The following is a 20539-nucleotide window of genomic DNA, read 5'->3' on the forward strand; positions in this document are numbered from 1 at the left end:
CATGCTGTGTTTGAGGTACAGCCATGAAACCTGTATACACGTATGCGTCTCCTCATGCCGAACAACTTTTACCCTCTAACTTTTGACCTCTGACCTTTAGGTCTCCCACAATTCGGAATAATATGAAAAACAGTAAAAATCTATCTCCTCCTGGGATTTTTGCGATACGCGCATGAAACTTTTTTCACATGAACTTTGGACCAATACAGTCAAACTGTCTTCACGGATTTCTTTTAAAGTGAAATATAATCTTTTAATAATTCAATCAATATTGCGGTTTTATGCAAATTATTCTTCGCCCTCTAAATCATACATGCAAAGTTACACGTTCATGGCATTTGGCAAAGATGTGGAGAGTTAGTCAAAGTATCACTGAAACCGATTTTATTCCAATCGGCCAAAGGGGGGCGCTATACGAAGCGTTTGAAAATTCAAACTTCAAACGGGCATAAGTCATGACTCGTTTCGTTTGAAGACACGCAACTTGTTACACGCGTGCTTTGACTCGAGCGGAAGACATCTGTGTCGTTGTTAAGTAAGCTCCGCCCTTCGATTTTCCGCCATTTTGAGCAGTTTGTAAAACGCGTAAACCCGCTTTTATTCTGGAATTTTCGCTCCACGTGCACAAAACTTTTTTTACGTGAACTTTGGACCGATATCTAAAGATCTGTCAGATCGGATTTCTTTAACATTGAAACATGCTTTTTAAAATAATTCAAACAATATTGCATTTTTATGCAAATTATTCTTCTGCCTCTAAATCATACATGCAAAGTCACATTTTCATGACAAAATAGTGTAGAGGGTTAGTTCAAATATCACTTACCCCAAATGGCCAAAGGGGGGCGCTATATAATTTTGAGCAGTTTGTAAAACGCTTAAACCCGTTTTTATTCTAGGATTTTTTTTGCAATTTGCATGAAACATTCTACACGCAATCTAAGGACCTTTATCTAACATGCCTATGAAGTGCACACAAAAAAATTATAAAATAATAATAATAAATATAGCTGCAAGCAGCGATAAAGTGTCCAAAGCCAAAAACACCTCAAATCATGAACACAGCCTGGGATGTGTGTGAAATCTTGCAAGCACATTCCCAATAGGTCAAGGAACAGATACCAACCTTCTCACATTGGCCTGTTAAAGCGCCACCAGCGGGTCAACTTTTGCATAACACATTTTTGGAACAAAATGGACCAATTTTTGACGTCAGTGACGTCAAAGAGAGCACTGCCTGCGATCTTGACATTTTGTGCTTTTATAGCCATTGTTTTCCGGCTTGAAGCGAGCCCACAATTGTTTCGAAGGAACAATATTTTTCTAGTTATTAGTTGTTGTTGTTTTGTGACGATTTTGTGTTGTACACATGTGTGTGTGTGTGTGTGTGTGAAATGTGTTAGGGTTATGTAAAATAATACTCACTGCTGGCCAGGAGTTGTGCTTGCCAGTATTCAACAAATGTAGTTAACCAGGCGACACACTCCCCCTGCAGGTAGCCTTGGGTGTAGTGTAGGTGGTATTGCAAGGGAAAAGCTGGAGCATTCTGGCGCTTATCGTCAACATCAAAGACCAGGTCGTCTTCACCGTCATAGCTGTATTCTTCCTTGCTGTCTTCTTTTCTCTCAGCCTTACAGCTGAGCCTCCACTGGAGAATGTGCAAAGCTGGTGAAAGGAGGAAAAGAAAAAGACACGAGGAGGATGTAAAAGATATGAGGCATCATACCAGAGCAAACAGTCTGGATGTTCTTTGGTGAGCCTTTTTGTAGTTTTTTGTAGTTTTGTAAGTTTTGTTTTACACTATACTTTTGGGTTCTGCTGCATAACATTCAAAATGTCTGCAGAACTGATGCATGATTAATGCAGTAAGTGACGTTAACAGTGTTTACCACTCAGTCAATCTCAATTAAAACCCTTGTAACTAAACTTAAACAGTGTTGAATACAGTGTATATAGCAACAACGTTCTAACCAGAGCCAATCTTGTGTCCATTTCGTTCCAGCTCGACTTTGAACCACTGCTGCTCTAGCTGGCTTGACTCGGTGCCGTTCTCCCAGTATTCCTTGTCCAGCCTCTCCATCCATGGCTGCTTGGGGATTCTTTTCTTATCCTTGCTGTCATAGTAGTCAATGATCCTGCCGTCCAGGAGGCCCATGGACATGAACTCATGGATCCCTGGTTGGTTGATGGGCTTGGAGAGAGCTGTGTAGATGTAGGTGAGTGAGTGGATATCTGGAAGTCCAAAAAAGAAGAAATAAAAAAAGGAGGAGGAGGAAGAGTAACAGAATAAATACGATGCAGTAAGCAAACAGACACACATCAAGATAAATATAATATAATATAATGTATGAGAGTGGTCTATATTTTTGGTATTCCAATTTCTCTGTGTAGTTTTTCACATTACATACAGTATTAGCGACCTTAAGCAACGCTACGGCAGATGACAACGGTAACCGGAAATGATCCGCGCTCGATAGATAAACCTGCCGTCGCCGCAGCCGTCTCTACTACGGCAGAAGGTCACTACTGACTCAAGCTGGGACTACTACTTTGTAGATTTTGATTATCATTACAAAACATACGTTAACCACTTCAGCTCACAATGTTAGATCCATGCTATTTTTGATAACTTGAACTGGGACATTCTGCACAATGAGTAGGCCTACTTTTACTTTTGGTACTTTAAGTACATTTTGATACCATTACCAATACTTTTATACTTTTACTCATGTAAATTTTGAATACTGGACTTCTACTTGTAATAGAGTACATTTGCATTGCCAAATCCATCTTATGTCTACAAGTACAACCAGCGAACTGTCATTGCTGAAAGGGGCTGAAATTTCTAAAAATATTGAAAATAGCAGACACTGCGACGTGTTGTGAGCTTGGAGGTCGGCTATTTTCAGTTCTTGACACCACACTGAACTAAGCATATAGTCAATTCTGGAGATGTGGCGTATAACGGCATGGATTTCTACACAGAGAAGGCAATTCTTTCAACATAAGATGCTGCATTCAAGTTCAGGAGAGTTTGGACAAGACAATTCTCTCGCTGCCTTCAGGGTATGGCATGGAAAGAGGGGCATTTGCATTTCTTTCACCATAGTAAAAACCGCATTCATGGTCTGGAGAGGGCACTTTTGTTACAGACAGATGAAAGGGCAGGGGCTCAAGCCCCCTTTCATGTCTATGTGTGCACGCACAGATATAAAGAGCTAGATACCTCGCTCGCCTCTGCAGTTCATTGGAGCGACGTGCAACAGTTGTAGTCCGGACATCCTGGAAAAACTAAGGGAACGCTGTCAGTCAAAGTGACTACTGGCCAATCACAGCGCGACTTTTCCGGGACTTATCCAAGGACTACAATTCAATTCAACAGAGCCAGTTCCGATGTTGTGCGGCTCAGCTGTTCTTACAGGCTGCGTACGTAAAGACCCGCCCCCATCTACCTCTGATTGGCCTAGCAACTTCCCTATGTGTGACGCACGTGGAAGCAATGCACACGTGATTCCCTTAGTCCCTCGATGCACATGCATCAGAGTCGAAGGAGGCGTCTACCTTTCTATGTCTATGTGTGCACGTGCCTGGACTAGACTGCTCGCCCTGCGTTCATCATCGTCTGGGATTTGCTATTGGAATGGAGCGATTTCTTTACTGTGTTCTCGGTGGCCAGACACTAGCAGATCATCGGGTGCGATGAAATCGGGTAGCATTAACTACAGGATATTTGTTTAAGATTCGCCTTTCAACACACACACACGCGCACGTGTGCGGCACGCATGCACGCACACACAAACACATTAATGTTATCCACTCAACACACCATTGCCTCGCCTTGCTCAACGGAGGAAAAAATAACGCATCAATACGGAATTTGTGTCCCATTTTGATTCATTTTGTTTCATGTCCATCCATGCATGGATCTGTTCAACTCTCTGACTTTTACCCTCTCTCTACACTGCTAAACTAGTCAACGCAATTATGAAGCGTTACAAATGAGGCGGCTCTCCCCTACATTGGTGTAGTAGCCAAATGTAATATTATTTGTTATGCTAAAGAAAACAACAAGCAACAAAGCTAAATATTGAAATATTTCAATTCTAGTTACTTCATACTTTGCCAAAAATCCAACTCGCCAAATTGTCCACGCTCATTGGGCAGGCTTGTCAATGCACCTGGATTCTCCAGGATGATTGGCAATCTACTATGTTAAATATTTTCTGGGGGAGGACCCCCAGATGAGAAGTCATTATTAAGGATATCTTACTTTGCTTCGGTCATCAAATTTGTACACCTACATTTGGCATTTTAAGGCTGAAATTGTACCCATGCTAGTAAAGCAAGCCTGATAAAAGTATCAAACATGCACAAAATTCAACAGAACACAGGAAAATATATATCTGAAGTTTTGGGGGGAGGACCACCAGACCCCTGTTGGGGAGTTCTGCGCACCCCCAACAAATAAATCTCCTGGATTCTCCTGGACTGACAGTCCAATGTTGACAACCCTGCTCATTGGCTAGGTGTCCTAGCAAGTTGATTTGGCGAGTTGGATTTTTGGCGAAGTGACCTTTATTCCTTCATACCCTACCAAGTAAACCTACTGAACGCCTACAACAAATACACAATCTAGGCTAATAATCAAACGTATATGGCAACCACTTGGGGACGTGTATCACTAGACACGGTTTATAAGCCGAAATGCATAGGATCTCCTTTTAGTTTATATTGTACCAGTGATTTGTAGGCCTACTGTCATGAAACTGTACTTTTTCCAACAGAGGCAATAAAAACAAAATCCTATATGGGTAGCAAATAGGTAGCGTTCTCCAGTCCTTCTAGGTTGGTGGTAGCCCTAGAATGTCTCTGATTTTCGGTAGATTGACACTTCGTGTAATCCCTCAAATAGAGCCATAGAACGCCCCCATTGCGCGGCGGTTAGCAGCTAATCTGCGCGGCCCTAAAGTGCTGCGCGTTACTTGTGTACTCACCCAATTATTTATTCCTCAGCCTGGGAGAACGATAGTGTCCTCAGTGTCATATCCATTTGAAAGTTCTGGCTGAAAATGTGTACTTTGTAAAATATCTCCACTTATCACGAGCCAACACGAACGACCGGGCGAGGGGCCCGGAATGACTGCTGGACTGAATATATCAAAACTCAGGGGTAGACATTAAGGGAAATGTACTACTGGCCCTCAGGGCAAGTGGACTTTGATGATCACTGGCCCTGACACGCGTGTGCACAGAAAACTTGCGTCCTCGTCCTCCTTCATCCTCGATACAAGCGTCTTTTTTTTAATGAATGGAGTACATATGACATAGGAGTGAATTGTACTGTCCTGTCCCTTTCGCCATTCAAAATATCATTCCCCATAAAAACAACTCATTTGATTCAATAACATGTAGGCCTACTCTTAGCACCAGCTGTAGCCTGTTTAACTGGTGAGGACCCCAGCCCAGATTGACAGCTGCCTGTCTGCCTTCCCAGGATCTCCTAATTTAAAGGGCCACTTCACCTCTGGGACAACCAGATCTTATTTTATTGTTGTTTGGGACACGATCAACACAATCCTGAGTTATTTTTTGTGTTAAATCAGTTTTTTTAGATATTTTAGTATTTCAGCATGTACCAGTGATGCATTTTGCATCATATGATGCAAAACGCATCACTGATCTCTCTGCACATCTCTCTGCGTCTCCTGGTCGGATTTCTTTTAAAGTGAAACAATATTTTTTAATAATTCAATGAATATTGCAGTTTTATGCAAATTATTCTTTTGCCTCTAAATCAGACATGCAAAGTTACACGTAGGCCAACATGGCATTTGGCAAAGCCGTGATCTCATCCCCCCCCCACCTTTTTTGCCGGCCGGGTTTTTTTTTTTTTTTCCTCCCCTGCGCTGCAAGCTGGCTCTCATCAACACAAACGTAACCTCTCAGTGGCATGTAGTAGGGTCTATTTGGCTACTATTTTCCAGGACAATTTCAAAATAAACATGTTGAATGATCGATTGTATAGATGAAAAAATAAAATAAAGACTCTTGTTTTGAAATGCGCTTCTGTGCAGAGAGGAAATGGCTTTCAAAGAACGCCCCTTTAACGGTCGTCCACCTCTGTCGTCAGTGCGTATCTTGCGTCATGATGGACTCGTGGTGAAATTAACAACACAGGCATAAAGGAATATAAACAGAACAACAAGACAATACCATGTAGGCTATAAAGGCATTAAACATCGTCCTGCTCGTCTCATCGTCACTCAGTCAGCAATTGGTGAGTCGGTGGCTATATTAGAGTAGGAGTAATGATGGATGCTATGCTGCTGCTAGCTAACACTGTTTTGGCTAGCGTTGTGGACACATTGTATGGGTCTTGAAAATAGCCGATCTAGAAGTTCACAACGCAGCGCGAAGCGACTCGTTGTGAGCTTGTAGATCTGCTATTTTCACTACTACTTGTTTGGGTTTAGTTTCTCTTGGTTCACGGGCTAAAACGTTTAGGAACCATCATGCTTGCTGTAGTAGACAGTGGTGTAAAATTAAGTACCGGTAGATTAACTGAAAAGCTTTTGGAACTGAATGATTATATGAAACCGGTGTTCTGTCTGTCTGTTGGTACCTGCTGGCTGGTGCATGTGGAGAGAGGCAAAGGGAAAGTGTAGTGTGCCGTTCCCGATTGTTTAGCAAAAAAAGAAACCGCGGAAACCCGAATAAAACACATTCAAAACGCAAATTTCCGGCGCTCGCTGCGCGCGCGCGTGCATGAGGTCGCGGCTATGTCATCCCCCCCACTATCTAAGACGCTATAACGCCCCTGTGTAAAGGGTTAGTCAAAATATCACTGCAACCAATCTTATTCCAATCGGCCAAAGGGGGGCGCTATACGAAGCGTTTGAAAATTCAAACTTCAAACGGGCATAAGTCATGACTCGTTTCGTTTGAAGACATGCAACTTGCTTACACGCGTGCTTTGACTCAAGCGGAAGACATCTGTGTCTTTCTTAAGTAAGCTCCGCCCTTAGATTTTCCGCCATTTTGAGCAGTTTGTAAAACGCTTAAACCCACTTTTATTCTGGAATTTTCGCGTCACATGCACAAAACTTTTTTTTTACATTAACTTTGGACCAATATCTAAAGATCTGTCAGATCGGATTTTTTTTTAAAATTGAAACATGCTTTTTTAATAATTCAATGAATATTGCAGTTTTATGCAAATTATTCTTCTGCCTCTAAATCACACGTGCAAAGTAACATGTTCATGGCATTTGGCAAAGATGTAGAGTGTTAGTCCAAATATCACTAAAACCAATCTTACCCCAATTGGCCAAAGGGGGGTGCATTTTGAGCATTTTTTTAAACGCTTAAACCCGTTTTTATTCTAGGATTTTTTTTTTGCAATTTGCATGAAACATTCTAGACACAATCTAAGGACCTTTATCTAACATGCCTATGAAGTGCACACACAAAAATTAAAATACATAATAATAAATATAGCTGCAAGCAGCAATAAAGTGGCCAAAAACACCTCAAATCATGAACACAGCCTGCGATGTGCGTGAAATCTTGCAAGCACATTCCCACTAGGTCAAGGAACAGATGCCACCCTTCTCACATTGGCCTGTTATACCAGCGGGTCAACTTTTGCATAACACATTTTTGGAACAAAATGCCTCAAATCATGCATGCAGCATCTGATTGCGTCAGTAACGTCAAAGAGAGCACTTCCTGCGATCTTGACATTTTGTACTTTTATAGCCATTGTTTTCTGGCTTGAAGCGAGCCCACAATTGTTTCAAAGGAACAATATTTTCTAGTTTGATAAATATTCTCAATAGGCTACAGTACACGTTAATTCTAAATATCTACAACAGTTAAAATAAACAAATTTGCCGAATGCGTTCCGCACACACACACACACACACACACACACACACACACACACACACACACACACACACACACACACACACACACACACACACACACACACACACACACACACACACACACACACACACACACACACACGACCGCCCCCCTCTCTCTCGTTCACTAGACACACAGCGACAGCTCAGTAATGGACGTTTCCCCAACTTCAAGAACATAACTTGTTTATTGTACTTTCGGATTCTGACACGCGGTGACAATGGACATACTGAACAGTAGGGCAACAGCGCTCTGCTCCGTTGTCAACAATCTCTAGAAGCTAACGCTGTTAGCAGCATCAACGGCTACAGTAGCAGTAGAGATGGGATTTATGGCTCTTTGAAGTGAGCCAGATCTCTGGGATCCGTTCTTTTCAAAGAGCCGTTCAAAAGACTGGCTCATTCTAGTTACTATAGTTACGTTCATTTCAAAGAGCCGTTCAAAAGACTCGATTCATTCACGAACGTCCCATCTCTAAGTAGCAGGCTGGCTGCTCTGTTACTGCAGCTGCTGTGCACATGCACGCTGCACGCAGAAGGCAACTTTGCTCGTCTTTGATCGGGATCACGCAACGTTATATTTTAGCGGTAATTACGAGACGATTTCACCGAAATTATTACAAAACAGTACCACAAGGATCATGTGAAATTAGATAAACGTTTTTACTTGTTTTATTTTCAAGGCATTAAATTCACTGGCCCAACGGGCAAGTCCCTGATGAGTTCTGGTGGCCCTGTCACAAAGTACATCCGGGCCAGCGGGCCATTTATAATGTCGACCCCAAAACTTCCTTTTGGAAGCACAAAACGTACGGAGAGCCCTATCTAGGCCCGCCCCTTTCCCCCCCCCCCCTGGGCAGCAGCCATGATGGAGCTACTGCTGCAGCAGTGTGTGTCTGTGTACTGAGTGGAGACTTGGCTGAGCCCAGCACAGCTCAGCTAGAACAATGGAGCCACCTAGCCATCTCCCAACAGTGAATTTAGCATGCATAAGGATTTTTATCCAGCCACTCTTGTTTTTATTGTGTTTTTAATGGGGCTGTTAAGTATGACATCATTTTGTAGGCAGAGGAGAATTTCTGCCCCCAGTTTCCGTGAATCTTTTTACTATTTTTACTATTTACAAATTTTTCTTCTCTTTGTTGTTGAAAGGAAAGTGTTAGAATTATACTTTAGTCGTTATTTTTGTCTCGGATCTTTTTAAATAGCGAGGGATAGAAAATGCTCTGGGGGCAGAGTTCTCCTCTGCCTACAAAATGATGTCACGGCTTAAAAGCCCCATACCTTTGACAACTGTTAGCAACATTAGCCAGCCAGCTAGCTAGCTCCCTGTTAATCTGAAGCTAGCCTCTCTAGCCTTTCCTCATTCATCTGAAGCTAACCATTGCTGCCTGGATAATGGTTCACAGCTATGTGCAATATCTTCAATAACTATGTTGAGTCAACTTATATTCTATTGTTCTTCTTATGTTTTTGATCATTTGATCTTTTATTTTAGGCTACTTCATGTCATAATCATGTCATGTTATGTTTAAAATAAACACAATCAGTGTGCAGCAGATTGAGCAGAAGTCTGTTCAGAAAATGAATCTCATCTTAGTCTTATACATATCCAGGGGGGGAACATTAGCCAAAAATAGATGCAATTTTTTTGGGTGGGGCAAAGAAAGAGTCTAGACTAGATTTTATAGATCTTGATAGTAATCATTGTTTTATTAAGAATATAGAGGGTTTGTATTGTGATAGTAATCTCAAGGACCCCCATCCAAATGAACCCGTAAGGGTCCATTTGGTTCCACTTGTACACTGTCAGTGTTACAAACTTGTGTCCATTTGGTTTAATATCAATCATTATGATGGGGACCACAACCCCATACACACCCTGGGCCTGGGGGTCCCCGGACCCACACATTTTCAGTTGGGAAATTCCATCCGAGAACCCCACAAAGATCAGCTCATGAATGGACATTTCTTCTCTCACCTATTTGGGAAATTCTCAAATCTCGCTTGCAGCACTAAGTATAGAAAATGTGAGCACAAATGACAAATTAACATCACTTTATTCTGTGTTACAGAAGCACACTCTACAAGGCAGTCCTGTCCTGGACTTCTGTGATAAACGTTGAAGAGTACAAGTGGTTAAGGGATGTGACTTAATTCATGTATTGGGGAAAGAAAGATGGCATGTTACTGCAATAATAAATAAAATAAATAAATGAAATAGTAGCCATGATGCAAAATGAGTTTAATAAAACAATCTAGTTATGCAATACTATTTTATTTTAAGACGGGTCAGCAACCTTTTTGAAATGAAGTGCCAAGTTTTTTATTTTCTAGATAGTCAGTGTGCCATAACATTCATCTTAATGACACCTCATCAACTGTGACGTATTTGATTGGCAGGACATTTTATAACGATCATTAGACAGAGCAATAACCCACCTATCTCCGACTCCCTCCCCAGTCAAAGTTAAGAATTTTAATGAATGAACAATGAATGTTGAATTATGTGCAGGATGTAATTTGCTGGGACAAATTGGGTGACTTAATGCGATTGACCATGTTTAAAACTATTTGATTTCAAAATATAATTTCTCACACTTATGCCAGTGTGCCAATGTTGGCACCTAAGGTTGCCTACCCCTGCTATAAGATGTCCAATATTTCTTTGTACACCAAATGTCTTTGCGGAAACAGCAGATCTACAAGCTATCAATGAGATGCGTAGTGAGCTTGTAGGTATTTTCACCAGATGTTGATGCTAAGGCTCATATGGTTAAGGTGAAAGCAATGTGACTGAGAGCACAGGTTCTTAACACTGACAGGTTAGTCAGAAACCAAATGGACCCTTACGGGTTCATTTGGTTCCATTTGTACACTGTCAAAGTTATGGGTGTCCTTGAGATGACTATCACAATACAAACCCTCTATATTCTTAATAAAACAATGATTACTATCAAGATCTATAAAATCTAGTATAGACTCTTTCTTTGCCCCAATCAAAAACATCAGAAGAACAATAGAATATAAGTTGACTCACCATAGTTATTGAAGATATTGCACAACTGTGAACCATTATCCAGGCAGCAATGGTTAGCTTCAGATGAATGAGGAAAGGCTAGAGAGGCTAGCTTCAGATTAACAGGGAGCTAGCTAGCTGGCTGGCTAATGTTGCTAACAGTTGTCAAGGGCATTAAAAACACAATAAAAACAAGAGTGACTGGATAAAAATCCTTATGCATGCTAAATTCACTGTTGGGAGATGGCCAGGTGGCTCCATTGTTGTAGCTGAGCTGTGCTGGGCTCAGCCAAGTCTCCACTCAGTACACAGACACACACTGCTTCTTCTTCTTCTTCTTCTTGTTGTTTTACAGCGGTTGGCATCCAATTTTATGGTGCATTACCGCCACCTTCTGGTCCATGTTCATGGCCAGACTAACTAAATACTTCTATCTTTGCCAACTAAATACTTCTATATCCTATTCACCTGTGCCCACCCAAATGTTCCAAACCCATAAAGTGTCCATGCATTCCATTACCCAGATCAGGATGTCTGGGTCGGCGTAAATCCCTCCCTCAGTTTATTGTCCAGATCCTCTCCAGTAACATCCAGAACATTCAAAAATCTTCTGGCTGCATCTAGCACCATCTTGATCCTCTCAGACTTTGTTGGAATGTCCACAGCACAATTAATCACCATGGCGATGAACGCCAAAAACCCTTTCCTGTCCATGCAAATATTATCACCATTGTCTTTCCTCTCATCACCATTGTTTTTCCTCTCTTGTTGTTGGACTTCCACACATGTACTCCCTTCCACTGTCTTCACTGCTTCGGCATATGACAAGCCTCTTTCCTCTCTAACTTTCTTCACCTTTCCCTCCTTCACCCTCCTAGTACATTGTACTGAGCCAGCATAATGCTACCCTCCACAGTGTACACACTTGAGTTGCTCCTCGCATTTCTTCTTACAATTTTCCTTTCCGCATCTCCCATATATTTTCTGTCCCCTGCAAACTGCTGCCACATGGCCATATTCCTGGCAACAATAGCACCTAAGTGGTCCGCTTTCGAATGGCCTGACTCTGAAGCTCATGTAGGCTACTCATAATAAATCCTCTCGGGTATTTCCTCCCCTTCAAATGTCAGACAAACTGACTTGGTCTCCTCTCGATTGCCTTCCCTAAATCTAGTTAGCCGTTTAGCCTCACAAACGCCTTCTAACCACGATAAGTCATCCATCTTAACTGACAGCGGTACTCCACTTATTACCCCTTTCCTCCTTTTTCCCCCGAGCATGTAGCAAGTGACTGGGGAACCTTCAAATGTGGCAATCTGCATGGCATTATTCACTTGATCCGATTCATTACACTCAAAGATTACCACTCCAGTTCTAGTGACTCTCAACGCCTTCACCTTTCCAATTTTCCCCTCTACAAACTTTCCAACCACTAGTGGATCACTAAAGATTCCATACTTTGAAATGTCTGCTTTCATCATTACTAATAACTTTTCCCCTTCACCGCCTTCGGACTCATTCCTCTTTCTCTTTTTTCCGCTTTCCAAATCTTCATCGGACTCCATTTCTCTCTCGAACTCTCCCGGCTGCGCCGTGACTCGACTCCTCCGGGGTACCTCGACTGTGACCCGACACACACTGCTGCAGCAGTAGCTCCATCATGGCTGCTGCCCAGGGGGAGGGGGGAAAGGGGCGGGCCAAGAAAGGGATTGACGTGGGGAGACAATCACACCACCTGCGTGATTGTGTGCCCCTTACACCTTAGCTATCGCACAGCTTAACAATGCAGCTAGTAGCCTAATATAAGTCTGTCCAAACTAGGCTAATCACTTCCCCCTATGCACCCAGTCAGGTAGGAACTAATATGTCAACACAAGGAGGGCACAATAATACAATACAACTTCACAATAATGTGCCAAACTAAAATGATAAATGAAATACCCATGCTACGTATACTCACCAGCTCCATTCACCGCAGGGAGAAACCATTTATTATGTGTCAAAAACACAAAAAGAATCATAAATGTAAGACTGATATTAGGCCTATATAATATCATATTGTAAAATTGATATTACATGTCTTAATATATTGGAAGAAAATATGCTCAAGTCAAGCGTCGTCGGTCTGATTCGGTCAGTCTCTCTCGCCTCGCGTCGTGTAGCCTGGGCTATGTTCTGTGAGCAAATTTAGTGTCAGCAAATATAAGGGATCCGGTGTCGATCTCTTCAGAATAAGAGTACCCCTAACGCCATTGAAAAACGATTAATTTGTAGATATACACATTAAAAATATAGATTAAGCATTTAATTGAAGCTATACAACGAAAAGTATGTTTCTGTGTAAAAATGACGTTTAATGACTAAAAGATATACAGAGAGCAATGCCGCTCCGCTTAGCGGAGAGTGTGGTGTAGTAGAGGAGGTCTCTGGCTGCACTCACACTGGAACGCACTAAGTTGTGTGAGAGTTGTGTCAAAGTTCTGTGCTTGTCAAAGTTGCATCAAAGTCTCTTCCAAAAAATAATACATTTCCCACAATGCTTTGCGGGAAGTGGGCGGTTCCGTTTGAGGAGGAAGCAGATATGGTATTTGGCCATGTAGTTCTTTTGGAGTTGTCATCGGGTGAAGGCAGAGTAGCCTACCTGCTGCTTTTTAGTGACACATAAAATGGATTTACAAGCTCACAGCGTGCCACCATGCAACACATTGTGAGCTTGTAAATCTGCTACTTTAGGCACTTGAAGTACATTCTAATGCCAACACTAATACTTTTACTCAATACATTTTGAATTCCAGGCTTTTACTTGCAACAAAGTATTTGTATGTTTCAGTATTGATACTTTTATTTAAGCAATGAATTTGAGTATTTTTTCCACCACTGTATAAAGCTTACATTTTATTATGAATAGCACATTCAATCAATTGCATCTGTGTACGGCCAGCAAATTTTGCAATGCCACCTCTGGCAGTGTGGTGTGGTGTGGTAGAGGAGGTCTCTGTGAACGCGTGCATGTGTCAAAGGTTCTGACACGAAGAGCTGTCTGTTCTCGAAGTGTCCAATTTGTAAAGGCTATATGCACTCCAGTGAACAGCATTTATCTTATCTTATATTTTTTGTTATTAAAACTTTTTTTTTACACATACACATATTTTTTGTTATATGGCTTTGTTCAAATGCCTAATTTATATTTTTAATGAGCATATAATTTGCAAATTCAACGTTTTTCAAATGGCATTAATTATGAGCATTTTATTTTGAAGGCGAATGAATCAAACCGGAAGTCGTATATTTGCCTGTTCGAACACCGGAAGTTCTATATTTGCTCACTTCACGCCTGCCCAAAGAGATTATATAATAAGAGACGTGTCGGTACCAGATAGGCTCGCGTTCCATATTTTCTCGCCTCCGTCACTTTCGTTTTCTGCAATCGGCAATACGATGTTGTGATTGGCTTGTGGCTTTGAACCTTTATTGAACACGGAAAATATACAAAAACGTGTAATGAAAAATAAATGGTAATAATAAATATCAGTATTGCATTAATTCTTATTGCAGAAAATTCCTCTTCAAACCTTGAACACTGTAAAATAACATTCCAAAAAAAGAAAACGTTTCTTAATAATGAAAAATAGCTTTTAATAATAAATATCAGTAGCGACTAGCGAGGGAATCCCGGGGACCCCCCCAGAAGAGCGGTGGTCCGCGATAGGCACCGCGGGTGGTTGGCCGCCCTGCGGGGGTCTGTCACCGAGTCGGCCGCCCTGCGGGGGTCCCTCGCCACCCCCGCAGGGCGGCCAACACATGGACCTCCGCTGTGATCGCCCCGTGGTCGGCGGCGAGGGACCCCACCTCGCGGACCGCCGCTCCTCTGGGGGGTCCCCAGGATTCCCTCGCCACTGATACTTATTAAAAGTTATTTTTGAATGGAATGTTATTTTACAGGTTTCAATAAAGGTTTGAAGAGGATTTGTCTGCAATAAGAATTAATGCAATACTGATATTTATTATTACAATTTACAAGCTTTCATTTAAGAAACGTTTTTGTATAGTTTCCATGTTCAATAAAGGTTATTCAAAGGCGTGTTTCCTAAACCCACCAGGCTTGAGTTAAGGCCCGCCTTGCGGAAACGCGAGAATGTCCAGGAGTGGCTGAAATCCTTTCCGGACACATGGAGGGTGGATAAAGTCAGAGCTAGTAAAGGCATGAAGACAATCTTAAAACTTGTACTGAGAAAAGCCTGCATTTGCACAATGCACATCTATTAATTTGTCACTACAGTGCTAAAAAAAAAAAAAAAAAAAACACTTGAAACTTACTTTGTAGGCCTACTGTGTTTAAAAAAGGGAAAACTTTGTAACTTTGCTAAAGAGAAAAACGTACTGAGAAGAACGCTATTAATTTGTCACTAGTCCTACTGTACTCAAAATAAACTCTTACTGATTAGCAGTTAAATTGTTATAGTTTGGATATGGCTTTCTGAGAAGCGCTCGAGACGTGCATGAAAACCAACCAATCAAAACACCGCACCGACGCACCACACCGTCAAACCCCATCTTCTGAGTAAGATCTGCACATGGCTTAACGACAACAAATTATCAATTCACCTGGGAAAAACTGAGTCCATCCTCTTTGGATCAAATCATAACCTCAAAAAAGTCGATAACTTCACAATCAAAGTGGGTGACAAGGTCATAACACGAAAAAACAAAATCTCTTACTTAGGATGTATCCTTGAAGCTAATCTTTCCAGTGAAAAGATGACCTCTAAAGTAATAAATAAAATCAACCAACAAACTCGTTTCCTACAGAGGATCGCCCCAATGGTCAATTTCAACACACTGAAGACCATAGCTGGTGCAATAATCCAGCCCCTCTTTGACTACGGAGTCCACGTATGGTATCGTGACGCCCCACAAGCCCTGAAAACTAAACTCCAAACAGCCCAAAATAAACTAATTAGGGTCCTGCTTAACCTTCCCTATCAAACTCACCTCACCGCTACTCACCAGTTAAGAGTGGGGTGGCTCAGAGTAGATGACAGAGTACAGCAACTTGCAATGGGCCTGGTGTACAGGATACACTACACCACTATGATACCCAAGTACCTGTCAAAATACTTTATAAACATTAAGGATGTCCATAATTACAACACCAGAGGCAGCGCCACAGATCACTTTCAACCCAGAGTCAAAACCAACAAAGGGTCAAACTCTTTTTTCTGCTATAGGCCTACCACCAAAATGTGGAAAGCCTTACCAAAGGCCATAAAGGAGTGTGGATCACTAGCATCCTTTAAAATTGCCTTGAAAAACCACTTACAGGCAGCAGCCGTTCGCAACTGGTAAAAAAAACTAAACTAGCCCAACCCTACCCTCCCCTGCCCCTTCTTTGTATATACTTACTGTTTGTTTAGACTCTTTTTTTTGTTCTCTCATTTTGCTTTTCTTTACATATCTACTGCATAGTACTGTGTTCTATTTGTTTGTCATTCAATGTTATATGAGATACTTAAATGGTTTCCTGTGGAAATAAGCTTAGTCTTTTCATGGATCTCCTTTTAGTAGACCTTGTACCAGTGAACTGTACCGTCATGAAACTGTACCTTTACCTATGCAAACTTCTAATAAAGTCTTCAATCAATCAATCAAAACATTATCACATGCGTGTATCAAAACAGCAGCGCAGTTCGGCCAGTGGAGACGCCCCTATACTCTATTAGTCTGGGATCACTTCACTTTTTGGACTTGTAACCGGTCTGGAGCGAAAACCACAAAACGTCATGTTGTAGTACTCAAACTAGGACTACAATTTGGCCGGAACTATCCACCGGAAACAGTTTTAACCCAAAATAATTCCCCTGCACTCAAGGACATACTTTTAGGGCCTACCTAATAAACTCCTTGATGCGGAGTAGTTTTGCTTTTGAAAAATGTGTTTGGTATATGCATCTTTTTTTAGTCCAACTCGTAGCGACTGGAAAGACTACACTAGGCTACTCGAGCATTTTAAAAGGGATTGGGGAAACAAACGGAGGGAACCAAATCAGAGCGACGCCGCTTCTTCGAGTGGTTTCCGCGTTGGGCGGAAACCAAACGGGCTGTTAAAGCCTGGTTAGTCTCGCGTAGCCAGACAACTATTCCACAATCTTTGAATGCTATATAGAGTCTGGAACAGCAGCTCCCTAACGGCGAGTATCGAAAACGGGCATTAACGTTCAAAAATATATATTTTAAAATGTCATTTCTGCAAAGCAGCAAACTAAACATGCTTATATGATTTTTATTTATACACGGAAGTGACGTGGGGGCTTCACTTCCGCTTCATCTCGCACTCATCGTTTCTTCCCCGGTTTGCCAGACTGTATGCCGGGAGGCAGGGGCGAAAATCGCGGGGGGGACAGGGGTTACGTGTCCCCCCCCCCCCAGGTCCAATTGGTACCCTCCAGTCACCCTCAAAAAAAAAAAAAAAAAAAATGAAAAAATGAAAAAAAATTATGATGACATCTTAAAGTATTGAAGAATGCTGCTGGAAAAACTCAATAGAGGACAATATTTATAACATTGGTTCTGCCATTTCAAAGAGTTATAAGGAATGCCACACTGTGAACACTCAATTTTTTTTAGCTGGTTAAGAAGTACTTTAATCAGTGGATTTGCCTAAGTTGTACATAGTTTTATAATGCATTATGTAAGAGTAAACATAAGTAAAGTTATGACTTTAAATGCATTTTGTTTTCAAATGCACTTTGTTTTTTTTCTGTTTTTTGACTATCAAATGATTGTTGCAGTTGCTGCTGAGTGTAACTCACATTCTGCTTATCAAATGTACTATCATGGATATTTGCTGACTGTCCTGAAAAGTAATTGCTGCCTCTGCCTGTATTTGTTTTCATTGTGTAACATTACATGGTGTGCTGCTGGTCTCAGTGCAGTGCAGTCTTATTACACTGACCAACCTGACTACCTCAGTCTCTAGACTGTAAAAGGCTTTGGAAAGTCTCAATAAATGTGTTCAAGTAGCCTAATATTTTGGTTTGACTTTTCTTTGTGCTCATTATACTGACCCACCTCAAGAATTGTTGATGTACTAACATTATCTTGCTTATTATAGTGATATAATTAACCTGCTTATTGTAAGTCACATTGGATTAAAAGCATCTGCTAAATAATGCCTTTTATGCATAAACTCTAAGAATCATTAACCAAAACAACCACCGGTCGGCGCCAAAGACCTTATTTTTTCCTAGTGCCTTTCTAGCCATAGAATAGCTTTCAGTTGACTCAGAGTGATGACGTCATAATATGGCGACTTGTTATGGCTGTGTGTCTGTGACGCGTGATTATGGATCCCACTGGGAAAGATGGATAACCACGCCCCGGACTCATTTTTGAAGCTTGTGATTGGCTGAACCGGACGTAGGGAGCGCTCCGTTGTAGTCACTTGGACCGCGCGAGGTGCACCAAAACCCAATTATCATGGCGTTTATCGTGCGCTTGCCCAGGCCTTACGGCCTGGGCATAAATATAACGATTGCATTCACCCCGGCTTCGTAACTCGCGCGGCGCTCCGCCGGCCGCGCGGCCCTGGCGGACCAAGGTCCCCAGCGGACCAAGGTCCGCTGGCCTTCGTGCCGCTTGCAATGTCGTGGACAATAACTGAAAACGAGCGCTCTATGCCGTTTCCATCCATCTTTCCCAGTGGGATCCATAATCACGCGTCTGTGACTAGAGTCTAGAGCACTGACTGGTTCACTGGTTTCAATTAAATTACTTTTCTGGATCTGGACAATGACATTTGACGCTTGTACGTTTATTGGAATTAAATGGATACCAACCTCACGACCTGGCTGTCCCAAGTTGCTACAGAACTAGAAGTTAGAACTATGTACATTTCGGAAGGACCAAGTTGAACACAACAAGCAACAATGGTAAGTTTCTGATGAAGTGTGTGTGTTTTCGTGTAAGCTTTGGTTGTGTTGGTTATAGCAGTACTAGTGATACCTTGATAAGTAAATAAATAATACATCATAAAACCGTTAATGCCCGTATCTGAAGGAAAATGAGGGGGGAAAACCGCCCGAAAACCGATCTCTGCACGCAAAAAAAAATGAAATCGGCGCGGGCGCGCACACGCACGGACGCGCGGCGGCGCGCGCACCGCGCGCGCATTGGTCCCCTTCTATGCTTTTCGTGGATCTGCGCGCCTGCCGGGAGCATTTCACCAAATCGCGGAGGCAACAGTCTGGCCACGCGAGACTAAAGCCTGGTGGCCGAGGTTAATACTCTATAGAGACGCCCCTCTTAACAACACACACGCATATATATATATATTAAAAAAATGTTAAAGCCTGCACTTGACACTTTTCTGCTGTGCTCAAAATAAACTTGACACTTGTACTGTGAAAGGCCTCTCATTTTATTTATCTTCTGTGTTTTTTTTAATGGGTTGGCATACAGAAGATAAATTAGAATTAGTGAAAACGGCTCACAACACACTTTGAAAAGATAAAAACATACTGTCTTGTTTTGTTCACTACTAGAAAATGCAGACATAACTTAGAAAATGCAGACATAACTGTTTATTTACAACAGCCAAAAATGTAATCAAATCCTACATTTCACCAAGCAACATTCCAATGGTGAGACACACTTCAAACTGTGTCTACATTTACAATATCTGACAACACCTCTCATAAACATACACACCAGGACAGACTAACCTGGACGCTTTGCGCTGTCAACATTTTATATATTTAGTCTCTCTGCAGGACCGTATAGTTTGTGTTTTTATGCTTATTGCACAATTCGCTATTGCATCATCCATTTTGTCCTGCGACGCAATTTACATCACAAATGGGCATCAACAAACAGTGCAAGAGAGAGAGAGAGACTTGATGTAAAAAAAACACAGCGAGAGGGAGGGGGGAGGAGAGAGAGAGAGAGAGAGAGAGAGAGAGAAAGAGAGAGAGAGTTCTGACGTAATTCTGGAGAGCAGATCTGCAAGCTCACAACGCCTCGCGCATCGAGGTGTTGTCTGCGTGAAGATCTGCTGTTTAGATCTGGGCCGGAATGTGAAGGTACAGGGCCGTTTTTAGCTATAGGCGGTATAGGCGGTCGCCTAGAGCGCCATCCTAGAGGGGGCGCCGAGGGGGCGCCGAAATGGAGGGAGTGGACCCAAACCAGCCCAAAACCGGCCCAAAACCGACCAAATTAACGGCAAAACCCGCAAAAATCGCACGCGTGCGCGCGCGGGAGTGGGGGGGCGCATTCGAGAGAGCTCGCCTAGAGCGCCGATTAGACGCGCTACGGCCCTGTGAAGGTAGTTACACAACATATCGTTACCCAACGAATTCCGTCCCTGGATCCATGACGCCAGGCCCCACACACAGTAATGGAGTAACACATTTTCTCGGACACCATCTCATGCAGTGCTGCCTCCTGGACGGATTCTTTTCAGCATCACAAAACAGCACGATAATCACAACGTATTTTGCAAAGCTCCGTATGTTTCCCTCATTTCATTCTGGTAGGTAAGTACAACCTTAAGTCTACCTCATAACAGCTGGCTTCAATGTTTTGCGTCGGGAAGCGA

The 20539-nt window shown here is 42.2% G+C and overlaps 2 protein-coding genes across 2 annotated transcripts in view; both read right to left on the minus strand.

Annotated features, from left to right (window-relative positions):
- LOC308292774 (major histocompatibility complex class I-related gene protein-like) overlaps window positions 1-20539 on the minus strand; it is a 79163-nt gene that overhangs the window by 19654 nt on the left and 38970 nt on the right. The gene's annotated exons all lie outside the window — the stretch shown is intronic.
- Window positions 1406-13031, minus strand: LOC308292318 (major histocompatibility complex class I-related gene protein-like; the record flags this gene model as incomplete). The annotated part of the gene is made up of 3 exons (XM_080734634.1): window positions 12908-13031; window positions 1972-2232; window positions 1406-1665 (listed from the first exon to the last, which is right to left on the minus strand). Exons 1-3 carry the CDS (start codon window positions 13002-13004, stop codon window positions 1406-1408), a joined length of 618 nt encoding a protein of 205 aa, XP_080590760.1. The 5' UTR covers window positions 13005-13031.

Source organism: Nannobrachium achirus (genome assembly GCF_963921795.1).
Source record: "Nannobrachium achirus genome assembly, chromosome: 10".
In the NCBI taxonomy this organism is placed as follows: Eukaryota; Metazoa; Chordata; class Actinopteri; order Myctophiformes; family Myctophidae; genus Nannobrachium; species Nannobrachium achirus.